The following is a 26,492-nucleotide window of genomic DNA, read 5'->3' as shown; positions in this document are numbered from 1 at the left end:
AAGTAATTTTCTCACTTCGTTTCTCAGCCTCCAAAGCCAAGCTCTCAGCCTCTATGATGTCTTGCCTTCCAGTTCTGCCTCAAATTATGGAAGTGTAGACTTGCACACTGTTTTGATTCCCCTCGCCTTTGCACTAGGAGAATTCAAGGCACAAGTTAAGTGGCCAAGGCTGGTTTAGGAGTGAGCGAGAGATTGGTCTCTGTTCCTTGTTGCCACCAGCAGGTGGCACAGTTGCTCTGGTGGAATTTCCCTGGGAGCCATTTGAAAGGCGTCGGTTTCTATGGAGACACTTTCAGCCCAAAAGAACCATCAAACCATTTTTTTCTAGTTGAGGTTGCCTAACCGTGTTCATTGAAGACAGTCTACGTAGACAAACGGTGTTGTGAGAAGCTGGTGAACAGTAACAGAGATCTTTATATTTCTTTAGATCATACCTACTATGTTAACTACTACAATTTGTGGATAATTCTATATCCTAGCCATCTTCCTCTTGCCACCCAGTGCCTTTCAAGCCACATTGCTCAGAGCACCATTTGATGAGAAGATTCAGTTGTAAAACAAAGTTAATCTCACTTTGCACAGCTATGTGACAGACTAATGGGCAACCTCATGACCTTCAAGTGATTTTAGTGGTGTATCACTACCACATCCACCATTCAGGGTTAGATTCTAATCCTGGCTCTGCTTCTATGTCATCCTGAGATGACCTTGACCTCTCTGTGCCTGGATTCCTTAGCTGTAAATCTCAGAGTACCATTACATTGGGTTGTGATAATGATTGCATGAGACTCCTACAATTAAAGCATTTGAGAAGGGCCTGGCACATGGTAACTCTCAGAAGGTGTTAGCTCTTGCCAAGCCCCGCTCTGTCCAATTTCAAGGATAGAGAAGGATCTTTTGATAAGTAGAGAGTGTTTAGTTCTTTTGAAGTCTTTACATACTTTACTGGACTTGCTTCTGTGTCCTTGGTATTATACCTTTATTGTGGCCAGCTTCCAATGTACAAGATAACGATGTTGCTCTAAAGTCACTTGAAAACTGTCTCCAGGAGGCGTATTTAAACAAAATTAGGTTCATGAGGAGGTGGTCAGGATAGGGGCGCTTGTCTGGAAGCATACTGGCCTTCCGCTCCAACCATACCCACCCAAAGCTCGCCATGTTCGTGTCACCTCTCTGGGATGCTCTCCCTGGGCACAAGTCCTGCGGGGAACAGTGCGGTCCACGAAGCCTTTTCCTGAGGATGGTGGCTCACTGTGCCCAGGCAGTGTCCTGGGTGGAGCTGTCATCCAGCAGCCCGAGGGAGAGACATGTACTGCCCCTACCCAATGGCAGATTCCAAGCAGGCACACCCCATCAGGCACCAAGGTCACTTCCCAACTGCCGGTCGGTATTTAACTTTCCACATGAGATTAGATTAAACATTTGGGTTCATAAACGCCTAGATTGCAGATTGCAGCTAACAAAGGCTTGGTCAGCCGCGAGCTGAAAGTGCCCGTCAGGCTGAGATTTATGCATGGTCCCCGAGAACTTGCCAACACCAGCCGGGAAGTTCAGAGCCACCTGGCTTTGTAGTAAGGGGTTTCCTACCGCTCAAGCACTGCCTAGGTAAGCTTCTATTGCAAATTCTTTATTGTTTCAGAAATTAAGTAACAAAGCAATCTATTTCCTTTTTCAAGAAATTTATAAAAGGAGCTGTTTTCCTGTTATAAGATGGCCTTTCCTTCCTTCTTTGTTCTCTGTCTCTCTGTTCTTCTCTTCCTTCTTCCTCTCCTCCTCCTTCTTCTTCTTTTTCTCACCCTCCTCCTCACTCTTCTTCTCCTTGGTATTGTTTTCCTTCCTCATTTCTTCATAATTGGAGGAGACTTTTGAAAGCGTTTTTATGGAATGTTCATGGTAAATGCAAGTAATCATATCTTTTTCTATTCTTGGTATAAAAATGAAAGACTTCCCTGCCTTTCCAGGCCCCCTGATGCTAATGAGCCACCATCTTTTAAGAAAAGATGAACTTTTAAGAGAAGAGAACTTCAGGTTTGGGGATCAAAGGGGTGTTACTTTCCTCACAGTGTCCAGACTGTCCTTGTTGTGAATTACACACCTCTCTGACAAGCGCAGCTGGAGTTAGGGGGTCATTATGTGTCCTGAAGATAGGGCCCAACTAATTGGTGTGTGTGAGCAGAAACCATGGTCTTAGTCTCATTTCTTGTATCCAGCTGAGCTGCCCAGTCAGAGCTGATTGAAATGGGGCATTGTTGGAATGTGCAACCTCTGCTAGGGCACAGTGGGTCCTGGGCGCTAGCTAGCCTGCGTGATTTGGGTTTCGAGTGCCAGCACAGTGGTCGACATGCAAGCCCTGTGACCCTGGACAGATGATCTAAGCTCTGTGGGCTATAGTTACTGCACCTGCCAAATGAGCAGGCCAGCCTAAATAATCTCTAGGGGCCCATCCTGGCTTTTGAGCAAGGACTACTTATTGAAAATGGCCGAAAATATAGGTCCGCATATGTTAGGTTGAACCACATGAAATCGCCAATATTGACCGGATTTCACCTATAGAAATGGCACTTTCATACGATCTAACAGAACATAAATAACAGTCCTCTCATTGCTAAATACCTATTATAGTATTCTACTTAGAGGAGGGATAATATGTATACCAAATACGCTCAATGTCTATCAGTTAGGTAGTTGTTCTGGGTATCATAAATTTAAACCTATTTGAACGTTCTAGCTCCATGTCCATCAAGAAAATTGCTTTCACCTACTGATTGGCTTTCCCCTCGGTTAGGGAAGAGACAATGGATTGTTCAGCCATGTCTCCAACAGTGTTCAAAATGCGAATCCCCCTTGGACCCAATTTTGTCAGCCTGGCTGGGGACCAGGTACTTTATCTATCTGGGCCCTTTTCACTCTAAGATTAAGTCTTATCAAGAAGCACCTCCTGATGTGTTCTCTGCCACAAGCCTTTGTCCATGTCAGCAGACTGAACAAATAATCAGTAGTATTGGCTCCAGCAGGCTGGAGAACGCTGCCGTGCTCACGCCTCAAACCCAAACAGCTCCAGTGGAATCCAGCACTGACATCCCTCAACTCAAAGATATTTTGCTGCAGAGGTACTTGGTTGGGCTTTAGGGAGTTCCCGGAGATTGAATGTAGCATATGTGCACATGTATACTTTTGGGGAGAAGAATAAAGTCAAATCCCTTCCTTTCCTGCAAGTAAGTTGAGAATTACCCTTTCTAGCAGTTTCTAGTGGGAATCCACAGTACACTAGAGAGGAGCATTCATTCATTCACCAAACATTTAGTAAAGGTCTATGATGCACCAGCCACCATGTAGGGCCCTGGGATTCAAAGATGAACAGAATGGGGGCACCTGGGTGGCTCAGTCAGTTGGGCGTCCAACTCTTGGTTTCAGCGCAGGTCATGATCTCACGGGTTCGTGGGGTCGAGCCCCACGTCAAAGCACGCCTGCTTGGGATTCTCTCTCTCCCTCTCTCTTTGCACCCTCTGCTCAAAATGAAGAAATAAACCTAAAAAAAAAAAAGCAAAGGTGACTAAAATGACGGATCCTTGCCCTTCAGCAGCTCAAGCTGTCATGTAATTATGATCCAAATCACTTCAGCATCCCTGCAAAATGGAGGTAATTATCTCAGTGTCATAGACAGTGCTCGCATGCACGAGCACACAATAAATGGGTAATGGAAAACAAGCAGACAGACACGTGACAGTTTGCAGAAGCAGCACAGAAAGGGATCTCCAACTCAGAGATCTGGGGAAGAGCTTGCGGGTGAGGTGGCCACTGATGGGGTTTTCTCAACTACAAGAGCATACTGCCATTTTTTTTTTTTTTTTTTACATTTATTCATTTTTGAGAGACAGAGACAGAGCACAAGTGGGGGAGGGGCAGAGAGAGGGAGACACTGAATCCGAAGCAGGCTCCAGGCTCCGAGCTGTCAGCACAGAACCTGACGCGGGGCTCAAACTCACAAACTGTGAGATCATGACCTGAGCCGAAGTCGGATGCTTAACTGACTGAGCCACCCAGGTGCCCCAGCATACCGCCATTTTTACAGGTGAGTCTGGAGATACTCAGCTCCTCTGTCTTATAGAAATTGTATTTCTTTCTTCCTCTGCAGGGCAACTCAGGGATGATCATTCAGAAGACCAAGGTTACTTCAGTGACCTCTCCCCTGTCCTTTAGGCTCCATTTCCCCTTCCCCTCAATACTTACTTAAAGTGCCCCCATTCCCATTTTACCTGTGGAATCTTGAGGCTTCCCTTGAGGCACCCTGTCCTGGATGGCTTTGCTAAGAAAGCACCAAAACATAGGTCTCCTGTGTCCCCATTCTCTCAGAGCCCTGAAAACACAGGGGACTAACTATTAAGCCCTCCTATGAGTCAGGGCATGGTCTAGATTTTTCACAGGTGGTGCGCCATTGCTTTGCTGAAAACATTCGCAAAACGATATTGACAGTGAGCATGCCCTACCCTACTGCATTTCCCATTTAAGACCTCAGGGCGCCTGGGTGGCTCAGTCGGTTAAGCATCAGACTTCAGCTCAGGTCATGATCTCACAGTTTGTGGGTTCAAGCCCTGCGTGGGGCTGTGTGCCGACAGCTCAGAGCCTGGACCCTGCTTCCGATCCTCTGTCCCTCTCTCTCCTCCCCCCTCCCCCCCACTCATGCTCTGTGTTGCTCTCTCTCTCAAAAATAGGTAAACATTACCAAAAATTGTTTTTGAATATTTATTAAAAGAAAAAGACTAGGACCTTTATGTCCTCCACTCAGAGGCGTTCACTGGTGGAATTTCCAGGCACCGCAGCACAGTCCACAAAGGAGATAAACGGGAGGCAGGGTGGACGGAGGAGCTCAGAGCACTTGGGAACTTGCAATGCTACTACCTCTCTGGGGGAAACTCAGATACAAGGCAAGGCCTTGGGTGCTCAGAGCATACTAGAGTTCCTCCAAAAAAAGGGCTGTCCAAAAAGCAAAAATAACTGGCATAATTCCAATCTTAATTTTTTTTCTTAATGCTTATTTATTTATTTTTGAGAGAGAGAGAGAGCACAAGTGGGGGAGAGACAGAGAGAGAGAGGGAGGGAGGCACAGAACCTGAAGCAGGCTCCAGGTTCCGAGCCATCAGCACAGAGCCCAACGCGGGGCTCGAACCCGTGAAGCGTGAGATCGTGACCTCAGCCGACGTGAGGCACTCAACTGACTGAGCCACCCAGGCACCTCAGTAATAATTCCAATCTTGATAGCACCTTAGAAAGAACCCTGCAGGGGACTGACTTCTCTGCCTGGAAGAGGGTTCCCCTTCCCCTTGCTGGTTGTCTGCTGCCCTGGGTTTGCTCAGCACCCTCCTCGATACCCAATTGCCCCCCATCATTCATCTCTGTGACTTCCACACCCCTCCACCAGCCCTTCACTTTGTACACGTAGCTCTTCTGGTTCTTCTTTACCTGTCTCTATCTTCTCTCCATTCTTCAATTTGGCTTTGCAAAAGAAAACTGAATTCTCTCTAGAAGGTGCAGTAGGGGGACTATATAAGCTGGAAAAATCAGTTTTCTTTATTGGATGAAGATGCCGAGAAAAGTTGGCAGAGGGGCACCTGGGTGCCTCAGTCGGTCCGACTTCGGCTCAGGTCATGAGCTCACGGCTCCGTGAGTTCGAACCCCGCATCGGGCTCTGCGCTGACAGCTCCGATTCCGGAGCCTGCTTCGGATTCTGTGTCTCCCTCTCTCTCTGCCGCTCCCCCCCCCCACCTCTCTCTCTCTCAAAATGAATACACATAAACCTCCCACCAGAGGAGCAGATCTTGTCTCTGTAAGGGTCAGGGGGCCTGTGGCGACATCTTGGGTAAGATTAAAACCAGCCGAGCTGCACTCTCTCACAGTGAGTTATCAGTTAATTCTCACTGAGCGAAATGTTGGGAAAGCATCAAAGACCTGGAGCTCCACTCGGGCCCCTCTCTCAGGTAGGGAGGTCTGCAACATCTCACCTTAGAAGAGGAAAGGAAAGACATGTTGAAGACAGTGGGTGTTGTTTCCGGAAGGGCCTTTGGCAAACCCACTGCTTGGGCTCTTACTGCCTGGGTGGACCTCCAGGTAGGTCCTGGCTAGTCACCAATTCACCTCCTGTCTACCTTCCGCCCAGTTCTGCTCCCCTCCCCTCACCCCCGCATTCTCCATCCCCGAACCACGTTCAGCTCTCCGAGTCCCTTCTCGCTTTGTCCATACCGCTCACCAGCCTTTGTGCTTCTCGTGGCTGTTTGTCTGAAGTGCTCCTGCCACAGGCAGAAACCCCACCCTCACCATCTCTGCCCTTCCGACGCCCCGCCTGTGCCTGGCACATTAACTTATTCATTGAGCATCCACCGGATGCCTTCGATGTGTCAGGCTCCGTGGTGACGTTCGCTACACCAAGGTAGGCAAAGGCGATACGAGCCCTGTGTCACAGAGGTGGCAGATGAGCAGGAAAGGCGACACCGTGAGCCAATCATCACACACGAACACCGGCGGCACACGCACAGTCAGCACAGATGGTGAAGAAGGCTTTGGGAAAAAAATAAAAATTAAAAGATGCTATTGGAGAAAAGTGGTGGTGGGAAGGGGTGATTTAGAGCGGGGCCAGGGGGGTTTCTCAGAAGTGACAGCTAAGCTGGGGCCAAAAGGGTAAGGAGGTAGCAGAGGGAAGAGAAAGGAAAAGTTATTCCAGGTTGAGGGAAGAGAATATGCAAATGGCCCGACGCGGGAGAACGTTTATTGACCTGGAGGTACGAACGACCAGTCACCATGAGGGTGGAGTGACTGGGGAGGTGGTTGGGGGCCAGCTCAGGCCAAGCCAGGTAAACCCCACTAGGGAACTGGGGTTTTATGTTAAGTGGGACAGGACGGTATTGAGTCATATTAAAAGCAAGGGGATATGATCTCGTTTTTTCTTTTTTTAAAATGTTTGTTTCTTCATTATTTATTTATTTATTTAGAGAAGGAGAGGCAGAGAGAGAGGTAGAGAGAGAATCCCAAGCAGGCCCCACGCTGTCAGCGCAAGAGCCCGACAGGGGCTTGAACCCATGAACCATGAGATCACGACCTAAGGAGAAATCAAGAGCTGGACGCTTAACCGACTGAGCCACACACCCCCCCCCCCAGGTGCTCCTGATCCCACTTCCTTCTTAAAAAGAGCACCGTGGCTGCGGTGCAGGGCAGGGAGGGACAGATATGCCCCAGGAGACTGTTCGGGGGGGGGGGGGGGGGGGCGCGGCACGGTTTGCACCGCATGGTGTCATCCAGGTGAGAGGTGTTGGTGGCTGGACAGCGCCAGTGAAGATGGAGAGGAGAGCCGGACTTGGGGCATGCGAACTCTCAGGTCGTCGCGTTGGGCCACTTACCTAAGAGGTTTCTTTCAAATGTGGACGGACACACTCCGCCCTGGGGCATACTTGGAAAAAGCCCACAGCGGAGACAAAGGGGATGGAGCAGACTGCAAGGTCAATGCCCCTTGCAATCCTCTGCCCCCTGATTCTCTGCACGCACGGATCAGACATGAGTCATTGCTTCATTCAGCTGACGTCTGTTGAACGCCCGTTATGAACGACGCATTACGCTAGGCATCGTGAGGCGACTGGTCTTTTTAAACATTCTTTTTTTTTTTTTTTAACGTTTATTTATTTTTGAGAGAGAGAGAGAGACAGAGCATGAACGGGGGAGGGTCAGAGACAGAGGGAGACACAGAATTTGAAACAGGCTCCAGGCCCTGAGCGGTCAGCACTGAGCCCGACGTGGGGCTCGAACTCACAGACTGTGAGATCATGACCTGAGCCAAAGTCGGACGCTTCACCGACTGAGCCACCCAGGTGCCCCGCGACTGGTCTTTTCAAAAACAAAGTAGGGTGAGGTGCTTGACGAGAATTTGGAACGTGAACAAAGTATAAAGCGTGGCGGGGGGGGGGGGGGATGTTAAGTATACTACCCACTGTTAACATTTTGAACTTGTCATTTCCAGTCTTTTTTCCGTTTTCATTTGTATGTTTATACTTATTTACATATGTAAATTGGGGTACTATATACAGTTTTATGTCCTCCAGCAAGCTTTTTAAAAAGTGTTTATTTTGAGAGAGAGAGAGAGAGAGATACAAAGCAAGCAGGGGAAAGGCAGACAGAGAGAATCTCAAACAGGTTCTACAGCGCCAGCACGGAGCCCGACGCGGGGCTTGAACTCCTGAACCGTGAGATCATGACCTGAGCGGAAACTAAGAGTTAGATACTTAACCGACTGAGCCACCCAGGCGCCCTCCCATCAGACTTCTGTTGGACGGTGTCACGCATGCAAAAAACACATAAACTGCATATGCAAAGCTTAAAGAATAATTTTTTTTTAATTTTTTTTTCAACGTTTATTTATTTTTTTGGGACAGAGAGAGACAGAGCATGAACGGGGGAGGGGCAGAGAGAGAGGGAGACACAGAATTGGAAACAGGCTCCAGGCTCTGAGCCATCAGCCCAGAGCCCGACGCGGGGCTCGAACTCACGGACCGCGAGATCGTGACCTGGCTGAAGTCGGTCGATTAACCGACTGCGCCACCCAGGCGCCCCAAGAATAATTTTTTAAAAATATGCACTTGATCAATCACCAGCCAGGTAAAGAAGAAATTATATTACCTCCCCCTTTGTATTCACCCCTCCTTGTCCCTCAAAGTAGGCAAATGCAGAAAGAATCAGTGCTCTTAACCTCGGTCATCTGTTTCATTATTTAAATTGCAGCAGGAGGGAGATATGCCGGCTCTGTCCAATCTGACGCAGACGCTGGAAGATGTCTTCAGAAGGATTTTTATTACTTATATGGACAACTGGCGCAGGAACACGACAGCTGACCAAGAGGCCCTACAAGCCAAGCTCGATGCTGAGAACTTCTACTATGTCATCTTGTACCTCATGGTGATGATCGGCATGTTCTCCTTCATCATCGTCGCCATCCTGGTGAGCACGGTGAAATCCAAGCGACGAGAGCACTCCAACGACCCCTACCACCAGTACATCGTGGAAGACTGGCAAGAGAAGTACAAGAGTCAAATTTTGAATCTAGAAGAATCAAAGACCACCATCCACGAGAACCTCGGGGCAGCAGGGTTCAACATGGCTCCTTGATGAGGAGGAAAGGCGTCAAGCCAACAGCGGACACCTGGATGTGAAGAGACACCTGTGCCGTGGAGCAAATGCAAGTTGTCACTGCTTAGACGACACTAAGCTCCTTGCTTTCTGTTGAGAATTTTCATGGAGAGCCTGTGGCAACTCAACTAAGATGACAATGGTAATCTCAGTGTGATTTAGACTTGCTCATCAGAGCCGTGTTTTATGCTGAAGATCCCTTTTACTTTCTGTGCAACGTAAATGTCACTTTAGTCAATGTCAAATTTGACACATTTTGTCGAGTGAGTGGAAATAAAGTCAACTTTGAAGGACAGCGCCTGGGTGCTAGCGGCGAGGGCGCGGGGGAGGAGGGGGAGGCAGGTACCAACAAATCACTGAACTGTCTTCCTCATGAAACAGTATTTTGTATGTGATGAATTCGCTCTATAAATCACCCAGATGTATTGCGCAGAGGCTGTGGTTCAAAAATGTGTCACCTGCTCACTGGCTTGACATCAGAGCGTTTATTTATTCATTCATGAATGTCAAGTCTGAAGTGATGAATGAACAGAATCACCAGGTGACTTTATGTATATTGTTTTCCCGGCATCTGGCTTACTGGGAAGTCTGTCGACAGAACAAACATTTCACGAGGGCAAATCGCCCACACCAGAGAAGTAGCATCTTTAAGAAGTGCCCAGTGCAACAGAAACATATTTTTAAACTAACATTTAAAGTTTTATGGAAAACTAACCCTTTAAAGTTCTTGTTATTATAGAAAAGGATAATGAAAGTGGTAACATCACTTTATAAATAGCATATTCTTTTCAGTCACTTGATTTTCTTCCATTTACAATGATTTTCATTTGTGTTTCAAGAGACTAACGGTACAGAAGGTGTCTGAATTACTGATGTCTGTTGAAAAGCTAGACAGGTCACTCCATCTAGACATTGCATGAGAGATGCAATCCACAGATTAGGTGACTTCATCTACTAATTAAGCCAAGCGATATTTAACACCTATCTGTCTACTCAGGCCACTGGCGTAGACCCCAGGAGTGTAGAGATGATTGAGACTCCCGGAGCTGGAGTGACCCGCTCATTAGAGCGAGTCAGGTACGTAAACCTCATGATGACAACCTGACAGGTTATAAAGGAGATCAACACAGAGTGGGCAGAGCTAGAGCAGGGACAGGATGGGGACCTAACTCGGGTTAAGGTGTATTCTCTCAGAGTAGCTGAGAGGAGGAAGTCAAAGCCAAGACGGGTGTATGGGGTTATTGCTTCGTACCTCCCAGCTTCCCTCTCTTCTTCCCTATCTCCCCATCTTCTCAGCCAAGGCACAGCAATTGTCAGTAGGGCCTCAAGTCTCAGGACTCTAGGGGCGCCTGGGTGGCTCAGTCGGTTAAGCGTCCAGCTCTTGATTTTGGCTCAGGTCATGATCTCAAGGTTCGTGCGTTCGAGCCCCACGTTGGGCTTCCCACTGACGGTATGGAGCCTGCTTGGGATTCTCTGTCTCCCTCTCTCTGCCCCTCCCCTGCTCATGCACACTCACTCTCTCTCTTTCTCTTTCAAGGTAAAATAAATGAACATTAAAAAACAACAAATAGGGGCGCCTGGGTGGCTCAGTTGGTTAAGCGTCCCACGTCAGCTCAGGTCACGATCTCGTGGTTCATGAGTTCGAGCCCCGCATTGGGCTCAGTGCTGACAGCTCAGAGCCTGGAACCTGCTTCAGATTCTGCGTCTCCCCGTCTCTCTGCCCCTCCTCTGCTCTCTCTCTCTTTCTCTCAAAAATAAACATTTAAAATAATGAATAAATAAATAAATAAATAGAGAGATGATAAGTAAATCAAATCTTAAAAAGCAAAAAGTCTCAGGGTTCCAAGACAAAATTCAAAAAAAGAATCCCTTCTTCAAGGCTTGTAGGATGTCTTCTGTTGCCTACAAGGATTATATCTCCAGAGGGAGGTGTCTACGAGATATTTGTTCCTTAGTAACAAATGTGCAATTATGCTAACATAAGCATTACAACAGTATCATGAAAATCCACTGATACTCACATGTGACCAGAGTGGCCTCCTTCCTCAAATCATTAATCCAGAAACGCTATTGCACACAGAACGTTCATCCCGGTGTGCCCAGAGAAGCAGCCCCGGCTACCAAATCCTGGCCTTGGGTCGGGATTCAGACAGAGACCCAAGGTTTCTACCAGGTGACAAAGACCATCTCCTTCACTAACCTCTGGTCAGTCTCTTCCGAGCCAGCAAGCAGGTCTTGGCCTTGGCCTGTATACTGTAGAGACTTGGTACAAGTGATTTCGTCCCCCTCTTCACCCTAAGAGACTTGAACAAACACTAGCACAGCTTCTAACAGCTCAAGGCCTCATCCCTAAGAGGACCCCAGCTCCATTTAGAGTGTCTGCCTGAGAAAACTCAACAGGCTGCTGGGAAAATTCACTGTTGGTTCCAGCCCAAACCTGGAGATTGGCAGATCAGCTCCCTGAATCCCCTCTGAGAGCAGTTAGAAAACGTGGAATTAGAAATCTTTTCTCTCCTGCTTTGAGATACAAATCTTTTGCCAGCCAGCACTGCCTTGTCTCTTTGAAACGCCAACACTCAAGGAGGGAACCCTTCCCACCCAGTGGCTACCTTGCTCTAACATGCACCACTCTCTCTGGTCATAAAGACAGAAGCTTCTCTTTCAGGTAAGTCAAATCAGACCCACTAATGCCCTGGTTTTTGTAAATTTCCACTTCCCTGATTCTGCTCAACTGACCCCACTCCCCCACTCTCGCCCTAAGGGGCCCAGTTCCCACTCCATAAATCCAAGTTGACTTTGGTTCATACTGGACCCTCTTCTCTGTTGTAATAGTTACTGAAGGAAGTCTGTCCTTCATGCTTTAACTAGTGTCTGGCTTCATCTTTGACACAGGAAACCAAGCTGAGGGAAAGAAATTTAGATTTCTGGAAGAAAGTGCATTTTATTATCATCACTGAAAGGACAGCTGGTGACACAGATGGCTATCAGCCAGCTTTCCTTTTGGGGGATGGGCGAAATGCCCAATCTTCAGAAGCATGTTGGGTAGAGAGCTGTTGGAACCACTTGCCTGTTTGCCACTTCGACATTAATCCCCCAAATCCTAGGCTTTCCACTTTCGACTCGGCAACTAAAGATGCTCCTTCAAACAACTTGTTTCTTTTCTACCCCATTCGCTGTTAGAGCTCCAGCTGCTTGGATTCCTGGCTCCATATGACCTGAGCCCCTCTTAACTTCTTACAAGAGTTCAGAAGTGGTTTGAAAACGAGCCCATGGGAGTTGCTGTCCCTACAGTCTACATCCAGACTACTGAGAGTCAGGGTCCCAGCTCCGGCACTTGCGGGCTTTAAGACCCTGGACAAATTAATCTCTCTGTGCCTCCCTTTCCTCATGTGCGAATTAGTTGTATGATGTCCGGTTATAGGCTCGTTACGAGACTTCAGCGAGACAAGAAGCCTCACAGCGCTCAGAACAAAGCTAGTTTTGTTACTTTCTATAGGAAAACTTCGCTGGTCAGCCGAACCAAACCCTCCACCCCTCACTCTGTCCTTGTCCTCTGCAGGCCTAACACCTTGTGCGTCATCACCACAAAATGTCATAGTGGGATTTGGAGTCAGACCTCCTCCTGGGTTCGAATCTAAATTCTGTCCCTGCAGTTCGCGGGTGTTGTTCTTGCGCCAGCCGCTTACTCTCCCCTTGCTCGGCTCCTTAATCCAGAGAAGGGTGAGCCGGGCACGGAGAAAGAGCTCCGTGCACCTTCCCTGGGGTCACCCTTGCATTTATCTGGGGTCCGGCTTGCGCGCTCCCGCGGGGCCGGGGCTGAGCGTGCCCGAGCGCGTACTTCGCGTCTGGTGATCGAAGGAAGCTGGGACCCCGGTACCCGGGCTACCGCTCTCCCAAAGGAAAATGCACGCATTTTGTCAGAGATGAACGCTATATTTGGAAACTTCTGGGGACCCAAGGATCCTCAGGCGCAGACAGCAGCGGGTAGTATCCAGAGGAAGGGGGACGCCCAGCCCTGCGGCCGTCGACCTCCCCCAGCTCCGGTAAGGTCACAACGGGAACGCGCCGGGACCCGGAGCACCGTGTCCGGCCGTGCCAATCGTGACCCCTGACCCCTGCGCAGCCCCAAGCCGTCCGGTGCGGAGCGTCCCACTGCGCCTGCGTAGCGGGCGTACGCCCGCGAATGCGGCCCGGGTCCATTGCGCCGGCGCGCGGAGCGGTGCATGTCGGGACGTGTAGTCTCCTCGCCGACTTGAGCGAGTGACCGTTCTGTGCAGGCCCCGGCGCAGGAGCCTCCGCGGCCTGGAGCTGTAAGTGGATGACATCCGGTCAGCGGGATCCTGACCCGAAGCCCGACAGCTTTTGGGGGGCGCTGGGGAGTCCGGTGGTCGGCCCCGCGTTTGCTGTTCTGTCAGGGATGCCCGCCAGCCGGCCCCCCTGCCGCGCGGCGCCGGCTTCCCGGGTGGGGACCGGGAGGGTGACGGCCGCCGCGGCCCCACCCGCGGAGCGCCCCGGCCTGGCTCGGTCGTCCCGGCGCCGCGGAATCCGCGGATCCGGCGCCGGGGGCGCTGTGTGTAGGCTGGCACGAGGTCCGGACGGGGCCCCCAGAGTTGTTCTGGACGGAGGGTTTGGAGGGATGAGCGAATATTCCGGACACCCTGTTATGTGAATGGGTGGGGGAAGCAACGGCCGCCGTTGGCCCTCATCCCCGGGTCTCAGCGGGTTAGGTGTTACTCCCCAAGGGTCGGTTATGGAGGAGCCGAGATCCAGCCTCTCTGGCCTTGGGAACCGCAGGTGACCTGGTAGTGGGGCTCAGAGGTCGACGGAGTGATGCCCAGGGTTCACCTGCAACTCCCTCCTCCTCGCACCACCCAACTTCTAATGATTGGGTGAAGAGCTGGGGTGAAAAGGGCAGAGACCGGGAATGCGAACATGTTCCGAAACGTTCTGACACGGCCTAATTAGCGGCTGGAATGAGCGTAGATAGCAGGAGACTGACCACCCTGGAGTTTGTTAGGTGTGCCAAGAAGAAAACGTAGATTCTGGCCAGTATTTTGTCCAGATGGCTTTCATTGTCCTAACCTGAGTAAACGGAGAGCTTTTCTGGTTTTTAGGATAAATCTGGCAAAGGAAAAAAAAAAAAAAAAAATGATAGAAGCAAAGGCTTCTATCTGAGCCCCTGTTGTTTTTCAGATTTAAGTTAGCTTGAATGGTGCATAGTTCCGGGGGAAGTCTAAAGCCTCCTTCACCTCACAGTTTTTATGCCTCAACAGTGTCCACGCCTTGTTGGCTTCTGCAGTTCAGCCCTCAGACAGCAGCTGCCTTCTGTGGCTAATATTGCATCAGACATACATATGGCAGTGGAGCTAATAGCCTGCTGATATTTTCAGCTGTCTCAGTTCTCATTTGCTGAAGTCCTGCCAGGTGCTACAAAAGTTAGAGTTAGAGCATGCGATTGAAGGGAGAAGAGGAAAGTTATCATTTGGAGGCAGCAGGTAGGAATGAGCTGGATTGATCAGCCCTCTTGTCTCCCACCCGCTCACTGCATCACTCCCACTACTTTTTCTTTGCAGGTTGACTTTAAATATGTTTCCTTCTAAAGAGCTTGAATTTCATCACCCTAGGTACGAAGCCGAGGCAACTGCCAGTAAATTTTCATAGTCAGATTGTGTGATATCAGAGAAAGTGGGGACTTAACGAATTCCAGAGTTGCGGAGTTGTTCCTTGGATTCCGATTTTTAAAATGAGAACATTTTGGTTCAGAGAGGTTAATGGCTTGCCCCGGGTCACATGCCTGCCATTGGTGCCACCAAGAATAGAGTCCAGCTCTCCAGTTCTCTTGGTCCCTGCTATCTTGCATTGATTGCATTTTGCCCTGGTTGCCTCTTGTTTATGGTTCTTAAGCTTGGCATGTCCATTAGCAGAAGGAGAGATATTTATCATAACACTAATGGTTGATATTTATTGAAATGTGTTCCATGGACTGAGCATTGTGCTTAGTGTTTATAACCCAATCTCTGAAGAATTTACAAATGAGAGATGCGGGGCTCAGAGAGGCCAAGTGAGTTGTCCAAGGTCACACCAGTAGTAAATGTAATATTTGGTTGCCAGAGGGCCAGACCATTGGGTGTTCTTTTTTTAAGTCAACGCTCTTTTTTTTTTTTAATGTCCTTAAATAATCCCTACACCCAGTGTGAGGCTCTAACTCACAATTCCGAGATCAAGAGTCCCATGCTGTACCAACTGAGCCAGCCAGGCACCCCATGGGGTGTTCTTTTTAATTTCCTCTCATAAGCTTTTTGGACCTATTTGTTGCCCTTGACCTTGGGAATCAATATCTTACATTAATCCATTAATACATCTTACATTAATCCATTAATTCTTACATTAATTCTTGTAATTAATTACTTTAATACATTAATATGACCGCAGAAAATAAAGAACAGCCAAACTTACCTACTGTATTTGTACACAACTCCGTTAGAGCAAGAGTTGTAAAAATAAAATTTACATAACCTTAAACATTGTTCAATTACAACATGGCTAAGCCCTGAGATTATCAGAGATTACTGAAAGTGAAAATTCTAGCAACAGGTCATAGGAACGTGTTTCTCCAGTGCCAGTCAGAATCTCCTGCTACTTGAGGACAAACAGGCCATTTATCCATGAAGAAAACGAGCACCTTCAATCACGTCATCCCATTTAAAGAGATTTATGGTGTACGTTCCTATCATGAACTTATCTGGCTTTGAAAGAAGTCATGGGGAAAACTCGGTTATCTTGTGCCAACCACCGGCCTGTTTTCCAGATACTATGACCTTGAATCGATGAGGTATGAGTTTTCTATACTTATATGCTTTTGTAAGTAAAAGTTTTAATAAAACACTTTCCCCGAAGTTCATTTTAGTATCCCCATTCTAAAGGCCTGACCTTTTCTTGTGCCTTTTCTCCATTCTAAGGACATTTAAAGGCAAGCATCCCCATGATTTTTTGAATTTGCAAAGGTTTCTGCCTATATCAGGGTAAGACTCTGGAGCCACATTGGATGGGTTCAAATCCTAGTCCCTGTGCGACCCTGGATGCGTTACATAAACTTTGTTGCCTCATCTCTGACCCGGAACAATAAATCTCTCTCCGGAGCTCGTGTGAAAACTAAATGAGTTTGCACAGCTAATGTGCCGTAGCGCAGCCGGGCACAGTGACGTGAAGCTCTGAGTATACTGTAAGTTGCCAAATTTCAGAAAAAAGTCAGGGCCCTAGAGCCCATCTGGCTGACGCCCCCTTTCTTCATTTACAGATGGGACCAAGGCCCCGGGAGGGAAGTCACTTACCAGAGTGCGTGGGTTCTTCATCCAGAACTCAAGTCTTCTGACTCTTGGGGTACGTGCCGTAGCATAAGAATAATGACATACAAGGCCTTGGAGCAGATGCTGTGCTCCAGCTGTGTCCCCTGACCTGTCATTTCCTGCTGCTTCCTCGCATTTTAGATGAGATTCTAGATAGGAATTACTTCCTGAGGACAGTTTTTTTCCGTATCATTTACTCCCCTCCAGATATTTTTTAAAAACCAAGATGAGCTTAACACTCAGAGGACTTGAAAAAGAAAGGCACTCATCTGCCGGCCAGCTCTTTGCTCAGGACCGGAGGTGGGTGGAGAAGACTTGGGAGCTCGTCTGTCCACAGATGCGTGGCGGGGGGGCGGAGCACCTGTCCCCTCAGGCACAACACTGCCACCGCTGCTCAGGGCTGTGCCCCCAGCCCCGGCAAAAAACAGCCGCGGAGACCTTTCTGCTCACCAAGAGCCAAGCCCGTCTTCCTCCCTGAGCCGGGCCATCTGCTTTCCACCAGGCTCTGGGTCCCCTGCTGGGCCCCCCCCCCCCCCCCCGAACCCTCCTCTCTGTGGGGCTTGCTATCTTTGCTCATGTGCCCTTTCTCTCCATCAAAGGGAAGGCTTCCTAAGGTGGACTGATCTGGAACACCCAAAGTGACCTGTTTCTTCTCTCCCCCCCAGAACAGCAAGACCTGACCTCCCAGTTCCTCTCTCCATGTGCTTGTCCGAGCAGGCCCACGTCAACCAGGAGTGACTTCGCAATTGGCCCAGCATGAACTGGAAGGTGAGTATGCTTTGAATTTATACGTTGTGGCTTGGTTTTTTCTTTCTCCTCATTGTAAAAAGTGAGAGTAGGGGGCACCAGGGTGGCTCAGTTGGTTAAGCATCCGATTTCAGCTCAGGTCATGATCTTGCAGCTCGTGAGTTTGAACACCGTGTCGGGCTCTGTGCTGACAGCTCCGAGCCTGGAGCCTGCTTCAGATTCTGTGTCTCCCTCTCTCTGCCCCTCCCCCGCTCATGCGCTCGCTCTCTCTCTCTCTCTCTCTCTCTCCCCCCCCAAAAATAAACATTAAAAAAAAACTTTTTTGTTTTTTAAATTGAGAGTAACAGTGCTGTAGAGGTGGTTTGATTAAAAAGAAAAAATGGGGGCGCCTGGGTGGCGCAGTCGGTTGAGCGTCCGACTTCAGCTCAGGTCACGATCTCACAGTTCGTGAGTTCGAGCCCCGCGCCGGGCTCTGGGCTGATGGCCCAGAGCCTGGAGCCTGCTTCCGATTCTGTGTCCCCCTCTCTCTCTGCCCTTCCCCCATTCATGCTCTGTCTCTCTCTGTCTCAAAAATAAAAAATAAACATTAAAAAAAAAAATGAATTAAAGCAGGAATCATAATACTATTTGATATTTAATTTTAAGTTAAAACATATAAAAGTTCATTTAGTCACCAGACTTTTGGAGGGGGGTTAGGCCCTTTCTTTGAGTGGGGGTACACTGACTTCAGATCTGCCTCACTTTTCTTGCAAAAACCATGCCTGTAAAGTTTTACCTACAGTTTCACATTTTGGTTTCTTTCAAGTGGGTTAATATGTTATGAAACAACCTACATACAAAATCTTTCCAGATTTTTATGTCGTCTTCCCTAATCTTTTACATTTGTGCTGCCAACAGCACTGGTTTTTTGTTGTTTTTTTTTTTTTTTCAAATCAAACTCGAAAATGCATTGAAAGCGTTTGATTTACTTCTCATGGAAACAAGTTTTTTCTTTATACAATATAGCCATATTTCACTAAGTGTTGTGTTTAGAAAAATTACCTACGATAACATCAAGTACAACTTAAACTAGTTGGGGAATAAACGTAGCTGTGCTCTGCATTTCAGATGCAGCAGATGAGAGCACAGGGCCAAGGGCAGAATCCTGCTGGGCATTCAGCGGGCTGCGGGCAGCAGCCAGCAGGTTTTACAGAGGGAAGGAGAATCATCGCATCAAATCCCCAAAGTGGGTGGGGTGTGGTAGCTGTTGGTTTAGAGAGCAGCCACTAAAATAGATCATATTGTAGATTCTTTGAAAGTATGACATCCAGCAAAAATCGTGTTGTCTTCACCGTCTAGAAATGGCTACTGTTAACAATTTTGGTGTGTTTTCTTCCAGTGTTTTGTCCATATTTGTAAGTGTAGCGTGTGTATTTTCAAACTTAGGATCTCACTGTGTATTTTTGCAGTTATGAGCATTTGTTTGTTCAAAACATCCACCAGCTTTCCATTGCAAGGCTCCCTGGGAAGGTGTGGAAGCAGGACCAGGGAGGGCTAGGAGATAGAGAACCCCTCTGCTTCCCCAGCTCTTTGGGGCAAAGGTTTGGGGGGGACCATGCAGAAGGACGGACCATGGGGGCTTTTCTCCAGGACAAGCCTGGTTGAATTTAAGAGGCAGAGTGAGGACTTCTTGAAGGGGTTGAAAATGTTGGAGCGTTTGTTTAGCAAATATTGGGATTCCAGAACTCACCGTGGAAAGGCTGGGAAGGAAAGACGAGGCAGCAAGGAGATACAAGGGGAAGAAGCAGAAAACAGCGTGGGATGGGATTTAGGGAAGGGCCTGTCCTCTCTGTGGTGGCCACAGTCAGTGGGGACAAGAGGCAGTAACTGTTACTGAAGGCTTGCTGAGGACTTGTTAAAACACAGACGGTGTTAAAACACACACCCCCCCAAAGTTCCTGATCACTTATTCTGGGGCTACCACTGGTCTAAGGCAGGGCGCAGAGAACGTTTTTAATCGTAGAATGATGGACAACCCACTTGACCACCCAGGCCAATCCCGCTGGTGACAGAAGGCGTTCTTTCTTATGTCAGGGACAGAATCTGCCCAAACCTTTCCAACTTCGAGCAGACACGTAGCTCTGTGGCTGCCTGGGAACCACCTCATGTTTAAGAGGGGGCCCTTCCCTGTACTGTCGGGAAGAAGTGGCCTCTCTTTGCACCCTGACTGCATGAGGCTCTGGAAGGCAGCAGGATTATGTAGCCCACGGTACATCCCGTCGGCTTCCCTTTCTGGCTCAGGGGGCCTGTGGCATCAGTGACAGTCAATAGTGCACATTAGCGACAGTATTTGCTAATTATTCAAAAAATGAGCCACTCTCATTACACAGATTTGGGGATTTATTTTTTAAAATTGGTATGGGGCGCCTGGGTGGCTCAGTCGGTTAAGCATCCGACTTCGGCTCAGGTCGTGATCTCTGAGTACGTGAGCTCGAGCCTCGCGTTGGGCCCGCTGCTCTCTGTGCAGAACTTGCTTGGGATTCTCACTCTCTCCTCTCTTGCTGCCCCTCTCCCACTCCTACTTTCTCTCTCTCTCTCAAAATAAATACATAGACCTAAAAAATTTTTAAAAATTGGCATAGATCTCGCCCACTCCCACAATATTTTATTCACTTACCCCCTTGAAGGTTGGTTGGTTTTGAGACCGAGACAGGGAGAGCCTGGGCGGCTCAGTTGGTTAAAGAGTCTGACTCTTGATTTTGACTCAGGTTACGATCTCATGGTTCATGAGATTGAGCCCTGCATTGGGCTCTTCATGGAGTGTGGAGTCTGCTTGGGGTTCTCTCTCCCTCTCTCTCTCTGCCCATCCCCCTCCCTCAAAATAAATAAACTCTAAAAAAGTTAAATAAAATGAGGGGTTTGTTAGAAAGAAATCAAAGGCAGACATTTAGCACAACTGAAGCTCAGTCCCCCAGAGGGGCAGGAGTGCAGCCCTGAAACCCTTTGCTTTAAGCCTGGGGAAGGGGGGCCCCTGACCTCTGCTGCCGCCTCTCTGCCCCACTTCCCGGTCCTGAAACCCCTGCCTCGCGCTGCCTCCTCTCCACTACCTTTAGAAAGAAAGTAAGTACCCACACCACTTGCCTCTGTCCATTTGTTGATGTATTCCCAATTCAGTGTATTTTCTAACTTTGCGTTGAGCTCTACATTTCCCACCACTGGTAAAGCTGTTTGATGTTTAGATCACAGGGAACCGTGGGCTGTGATGTGGGCTCCGTCATAGTAGGACTCCACGGGCTCAGCCGTGGAGATGGGGAGAACTGGAGGGGTGACTTTCCCATGTGGATTAGTGCTCTGTTGGCCTAGATCAACCCCATGAACATAAAAGGGGGTTTCCGCCTCTGAACTGCTTGATTTTTGCCGCCAAGGAGGTAAAATAAAAGCACATTTAACGCTTTTTTTCTTTCATAGCTGGTTTGTAAGCGTGGCGTCCAGCCTCATCTTGACTGAGAACCTTCAAGAAAATACAGGAATTAGAGGGCTACTGGGGGGAGGTAGCGGAGGTCAGCTCTAAGTCCGAGTGAGGAAGATCCGCGTTCCAAGCTGCTTATGTTTGTCACGATGAAAAGTTTCACTTTTGCAAGGTTTTCAGTTTTTTCTACTGTTGCTCGAGTGGTCTTTCTCAGTGCGTATGTTGCATTTATTCTTTGCTGTGAACATGACTCTGTGCTTGGAAACTGTTACCCAGCTGCTCAGCGTTCTTGGGTTCTGACTGTTCTGGTTAAATTAAAACAATTGAAATACTTGGATTCCTCCTTTGGATGTCCACTCTCTTCCTGCTCTGCCACCTTGCCGTCGTCCTCAAACATCCGTATGTAGCCTGTTAAATCATTTCAGAGGTAGTGATTCCAGTCGGCTTTAGTAAATTCAGTAGCCCAGACAGCGTTTGTTTGTATAATTTGATAGTAAAATTGGTGAGCGTGGGGAGCGGATGATGCATCTCAACAGTGTAGTGATAAAGAGAGTTCAGGTTTCGGAGCGGTCTGAGCTCGGTCAGACCCTCACCGTTCCAGACTTTTTACACTTTCTCAGCCATAAAATTAGGACAGTCTGTCTGTGTCCCACGGACAGGAGCCAGGGGCCTGCCTGCTATGGGAGGAACCTGTAGGGAAGCCCGTAGTGCCCCGTGAGCTCCCCGTAGGCCTCACTGACGCCGCGACATCTAAGCGTGAAATCTATATCTAGGTCCAAGCCTAAAGAATTGTAATAAAATTGTGCGAACACGTACGTACGTAATTTATGATTTCATTAAGTCCGTTTCCTTGAAACTCGGGAAGCAGGGGAAGGAAGACCGGCATCGAGGTTAGAACGTTTCATTCTGACTCTGGCCTCATCGTGAATCGGCTGTGTGACGCAGGCCTCTCCCCGACCGTGAGCTTCACTCTCCTTGTTTGTAAGGCAAACGAGTGGTAGACTTAAGCCGTGCTTCAAATCCCTCCCAGCCCTCCCGCTCTGTGAGCATATTGTTCCTGGCTAGCTAAAGTTTTCACGGACTCATTCTGTTAGAAGGAGAGGCAAATGTGCTTCCTGTAGTAGAATCTAGTAGGACCTCCTTATCTGGGAATTGCGTATAATAAGTTATGTTTGGCAGTTTACTGATTTCACTGGAATAAATCCTCCCTAATTAATCCTCTAGAATAAGTGATCACTCAACTAAAGCACACCTTTATTCGGGAAGGAATTTTTACTCACGCGAAAAGCTCACAATTATCATTCAGGTCAGGCTAACCGTGTTTATGAAACAAGTATCGTGTTTCCCTTGAGATACTGTTGCTCTATGTGCACTAACATCATAACGTACCTACTAGTACAGACAGTAATTCAAATCCATCGTTATTCCCCGGACGCCATTGTGGCCCATGGGTCAGAACTTACCCTCTAGCCGGAAACTATGGGAACAGTTCACGAGTAGCTCAGTTTTCATGTTTTGAATTTTACTGTATTTTTATATTTATTGAAGCGCCGATGCTGATGAGTAGCTACAACCAAGAGGAAATCGTAGCCTCCTAGGATCGGAGAATCTAGAGACGGGGTCTGGCCCACCTCCCTTGAGGAGGCAGAAGCTTAGAAGTCAAGTGCCTGACCCAGGTCTCGTGGTCAGTCGGTGGCAGAGCAGAGCTATAGCCCAGGCCCCCCTGCGCCCCGCCCCCCCCCCCCCCCCCCCAGCTCCGGCTGCTTTCACTGGACCGCAGTGCCTCTTGGGCAGCAGGGGCCGGGGTGACCGGCCCAGGGCCTGGTCCAGTCGTGGGAGACCACAGTTACGTCTGCGGCCCGTGGGTGGTTCGCGCACGAAGCCAGCAGCAAGGGGGCAGTGGAGGGCGGAGGGAAGATTAGACCGCGTCTGTCCTGGTCGCCGTCGTAGCCCCAGCAGCTGACCTAGTGCCTGTTACGTGATAGGTGTGCGGTAAGGGTTTGCTAAACGAGGGAATGTAACAGAAACGTTCCTTCTCAATCATAGTACATCTAGAATGCTTGCTTTCTTCTTTAAGGTCCTTGAACACGTGCCCTTGCTGCTGTATATCTTGGCAGCAAAAACCTTAATTCTCTGCCTGGCATTTGCTGGAGTCAAAATCTACCAACGGAAAAGATTAGAAGCAAAACTGGAAGCTGAAAAAAAGAAGCAGCCAGAGAAGAAAGATAACTAGAGGGAAAAATCAAAGGTATGGGGACTTTGCTCGTGCAAAATTTACAGCGGGCCGGGGTGGGCCGAGGCACAGACGTGGGGGTCAGAGAACCCCTCCTCCCTCCAGTCTGAAGGCCGCGTGAGACCCACCTGCTGTCTGATGGGGGGCATCTGTGGGAGGGGAGGTGTGCAGATCCCGGCCCCCTGCACCCTGGGTGCAGATGAGCTAGGTTGTGCCCGCCTCTGCTCGAAGCCTGGGCGCTGCTCCCTTATCCAGGCAGTGGGGCTGAGCAGGTGTTGGGTCGCAGAACTCTTGAGAATGTCCTGAGAGCCGTGGACCTTCTCCCAGCAGAAGCACGCATAGTAGAAACACCTACAGTTGCACATCAAATTGCAGACGGGGGCGGGGAGGAGGTGGGGTCACAGGTCTGTGGAGACCCACGCCCGTACGGAAGATGAACAAACCCTGCTCGATCTTCAGGAGAAAGTCTGACTCCCAGGAATGGCATAGAAATCCCTTCCCGATGTGTTCTTGCCCCTCCAGTGCTCACTCCCCACACTTCTGCAGGCCACTCCTTGACCGTGGGAGACTTTCCGGCCCCTTGGCCTTGGCTTGTTAGTCCCAGAGGGTCCTTCCCAACAACCTCTTCACGTAAGCCTGAAGTCTTACTCGTCGCGGTAGCCCTGGGCCTGTCACAGCACCCAAGAGGTGCCCAGAGCACATCTGTTGAGTTAAGGCACCAGGAAGTAGTTCTGAAACCCCCACCACAGAGTGAACAGACGATGATCAGCACCTCCCTTAGTTCTGGTGTGTGATCTGATTTCTTCCATTTATCAGGTCGAATTCTGTGCTGCTCTGAAAATTTGAGGATTCAACTCCGGTGGCAGGGGTTTCTAGATCAGCGGTCCCCAAACTTGGCTACTGATCAGAATTGTTGAAAGTGCAGATTTCCAGGCCCCAACCCCCGAGAGATTCCATTACGTGGGTGTAGACATCTGTTCTTTTGAAAAACCATTAAGGGATTCTTCTTTCTTTTTTTTCTTTCTTAACATACGTAGGTGTATTTTTTATTTAAATTTTAGTTAGTTAACATGCATTTAAATTTTAGTTAGTTAACACAGCCCTTTCAGCAACATATCGCTCTAGGAGCCACTGGGCCAGCGATCTCCTAACCCCTCTCCACCCGGAGATACCATGCTTCTGTAAATAGGAATTCCCATAGAGGATTTTTAAAAACCTTTTTTAATGTTGATTTATTTATTTTGAGGGAGAGAGAGCAGGAGAGGGGCAGAGAAAAAGAGGGAGAGAGAGACTCCCAAGCAGGCTCCGAGCTGTCAGCACAGAGCCTAACACGGGGCTCAGTCCCACAAACTGTGAAATCATGACCTGAGCAAAAATCAGCCTCGGATGCTTAACTAGTTGTGCCACCCAGGTGCCTCCCGTAGAGGATCTTTAGGCCTGTGGAGGTGTAGGGGCGCCTGGGTGGCTCTGTCGGTTAAGCATCAGCCTTCAGCTCGGGTCACAATCTCGCACTCCGTGAGTTCAAGCCCCGCGTCGGGCTCTGTGCTGACAGCTCGGAGCCTGGAGCCTGCTTCGGATTCTGGGTCTCCCTCTCTGTCTGCCCCACCCCCGCCCACGCTCTTTCTCTCTCTCTCCTATTATAAATAAATAAATGTTAAAAGAAAAATGTTTGGACCTGTGGAGGTTAATGGCACACGACTAGTAATCGTAGCAACACTTACTGAATGACTGTTGTGTGGCTGGCATTTTGCTCAGCGTTTCTCAGCTGGCCGGCTTATCGCTTCTGCTGATAGCTCCGCGGGGCCCGTTCAGACTGAGAAAGGGCTGGCCCTCTGCCCCGTGAAGAGCAGAGTCAGGATCGAACCCAGGTCAGACACGGGCCCACCGGGCCTCACCCCGGCTGCATCACCTTCCCGAGTGCAGGGATGTGCACTGAGAGACTGAGAAGCACAGCGGCTCTCCGGTCCTCACCCCGGGCCCAGAATCCCCTCTGTCATTGCCCCTCGCGCCGTCCCTGGCCAGAACCTTGGTTTTTTTGGAAACGGTGTTTTCCTGGCTGAAACCCAGGAGTGGGCACTGGGGTGAGGAAAGAGGGAGCATTGCGAAACTAAAACCATCAAGGGAGGGCAGTTCTCTTTGAAATGTGTGGTAGGTTGAATTTCCGTCTCAGGCAGAGTCTAATTTTTTTTTTATGTTTTATTTATTTTTGAGAGCAAGAGAGACAGAGCACGCGCAGGGGGAGGGGCAGAGAGAGAGGGAGACCCAGAATCCGAAGCAGGCTCCAGGCTCCGAGCTGTCAGCACGGAGCCCGACGTGGGACTCGGGCTCACAGACCGTGAGATCATGACCTGAGCCGACTGAGCCACCCCGGCGCCCCCAGAGCCCTCATTTCGCGTTAGACCAAGAGGAAGAAGGAAAGATGGGATGTGGGGCCACGAGCGCTTCCCTCCCACCGGCACCCGCAGAGGCCTCGGGGCGCAGGGGCTGCCGCGAGACTGACGCTTCATTTTCCTGCCAGCCTCGAACCTGCTTTGAAACCAGGGCAGAAAACCGGGATGTGGAAAATAACATTCTTTTAGTAGATAAACTTGCGGTGGTTTCTGTTTGTTACGTTGAACCGGCTGAGCGCCAGGGTCAGCGCTGAGCAGGTCAAACCTCCGTCAGTGTTCAATCAGACATTTCATACCCACCCTTTTTGTCTTCCTTTCTAGAGTTTGCGATTTAAATGTCAGCCTGAGTGGATCCCAGCTGAGAAGGAAGCGGAGACCCTTACTGAATGGGGTGTCGGAGGATAGACTCCCAACCTGTAGGTTTAACTTAAAATTGTATGCATTTTTTTATGCCCTTGAAAGAACCAGTATTTTGTTTACTGAAATAAAATACCTTTGTAAAAAGGTTGTCTCTGTCTCTGGAATAAGCCAGAGCATTTCTGTCTCACGCAGACACACAGCGCCCCCCACCCCCACCCCCCACCCCCCTCCCGGTGTTGTGAGGGGAGGGAATTTTGCCAACCTGCACCCCTCCCGGCCTTTCTTGGGATCGCAGGTGCTCTTGACCCAGGACCGGGCGGAGGGAGAAGTGGCGTCTGGGAGCCTCGGCCACCCGCCCTCCCCGGCTCTCCGGCCCTCGGCTGTGCTGCCCTCCCGCACGCTGCCCTGCTCCGGCCCGCCTCCGGCCGTGTTTCCATTGTTGGGGTGGAGGGAGGCCGCACCCCACTTGCCCAAGCCACGTTGGCGCCTCTGCTGACCCAGGAGGGTCCTTGTGGGGAGGGCTGCAGGGTGAGACCCATCGGCCACACTGGGCGGGAGTCTAGGAAGAACTCGCGTCCCTGCTGTGACAGAGTTAGAAGAGCGGGGCGTACTCGGTCCTCTCCCCCCCAAGCCCCCCCCCCCCGTGCTTGTTGGGATTTGCGATAAGAGACGAAGGGGAGGGATGAACCAGGGAGACTTTCAGGTTTGAGAGAAGCGATACTAAGATTTTTTGACTCAGCACCTCACAGACGGAGATCTCTGCCAAAAGATTCACGATGTCTCACTTCCCTCGATTAGAGAGC

General features: G+C 49.4%; 2 protein-coding genes across 8 annotated transcripts in view; both read left to right on the top strand.

Annotated features, from left to right (window-relative positions):
• KCNE2 (potassium voltage-gated channel subfamily E regulatory subunit 2) overlaps nucleotides 1–9,460 on the top strand; it is a 171,573-nt gene extending 162,113 nt beyond the window's left edge. The window contains exons 1-2 of one of the 2 annotated variants that reach the window (XM_045501463.1): nucleotides 1,484–1,605; nucleotides 8,761–9,460. In XM_045501463.1, coding sequence (XP_045357419.1) covers nucleotides 8,773–9,144 — 372 coding nt within the window. In that variant the 5' untranslated portion in view covers nucleotides 1,484–1,605; nucleotides 8,761–8,772 and the 3' untranslated portion in view covers nucleotides 9,145–9,460. Of the gene's footprint in view, nucleotides 1–1,483; nucleotides 1,606–8,760 lie in introns of those variants that run through there. The other variant, XM_045501462.1, reaches the window with a different exon arrangement.
• A 3,885-nt stretch (nucleotides 9,461–13,345) lies between these two features.
• Nucleotides 13,346–25,833, top strand: SMIM11 (small integral membrane protein 11). Of its 6 annotated transcripts, XM_045501454.1 has the most exons (6): nucleotides 13,346–13,475; nucleotides 16,463–16,545; nucleotides 16,719–16,811; nucleotides 17,177–17,279; nucleotides 22,784–22,954; nucleotides 25,651–25,833. In XM_045501454.1, exons 4-5 carry the CDS (start codon nucleotides 17,268–17,270, stop codon nucleotides 22,937–22,939), a joined length of 168 nt encoding a protein of 55 aa, XP_045357410.1. In that variant the 5' UTR covers nucleotides 13,346–13,475; nucleotides 16,463–16,545; nucleotides 16,719–16,811; nucleotides 17,177–17,267; the 3' UTR covers nucleotides 22,940–22,954; nucleotides 25,651–25,833. The 6 variants fall into 6 exon arrangements, with proteins under 6 accessions (XP_045357410.1, XP_045357412.1, XP_045357407.1 ...); XM_045501456.1 differs by lacking the exon at nucleotides 16,719–16,811 and having other exon boundaries at nucleotides 17,182–17,279; XM_045501451.1 differs by lacking the exon at nucleotides 16,719–16,811.
• The last annotated feature ends 659 nt before the right edge of the window (nucleotides 25,834–26,492 follow it).

Source organism: Leopardus geoffroyi, chromosome C2 (genome assembly GCF_018350155.1).
Source record: "Leopardus geoffroyi isolate Oge1 chromosome C2, O.geoffroyi_Oge1_pat1.0, whole genome shotgun sequence".
In the NCBI taxonomy this organism is placed as follows: Eukaryota; Metazoa; Chordata; class Mammalia; order Carnivora; family Felidae; genus Leopardus; species Leopardus geoffroyi.
The sequence above is the reverse complement of the archived record's forward strand: the minus strand, read 5'-3'. Positions and strand labels throughout refer to the sequence as shown.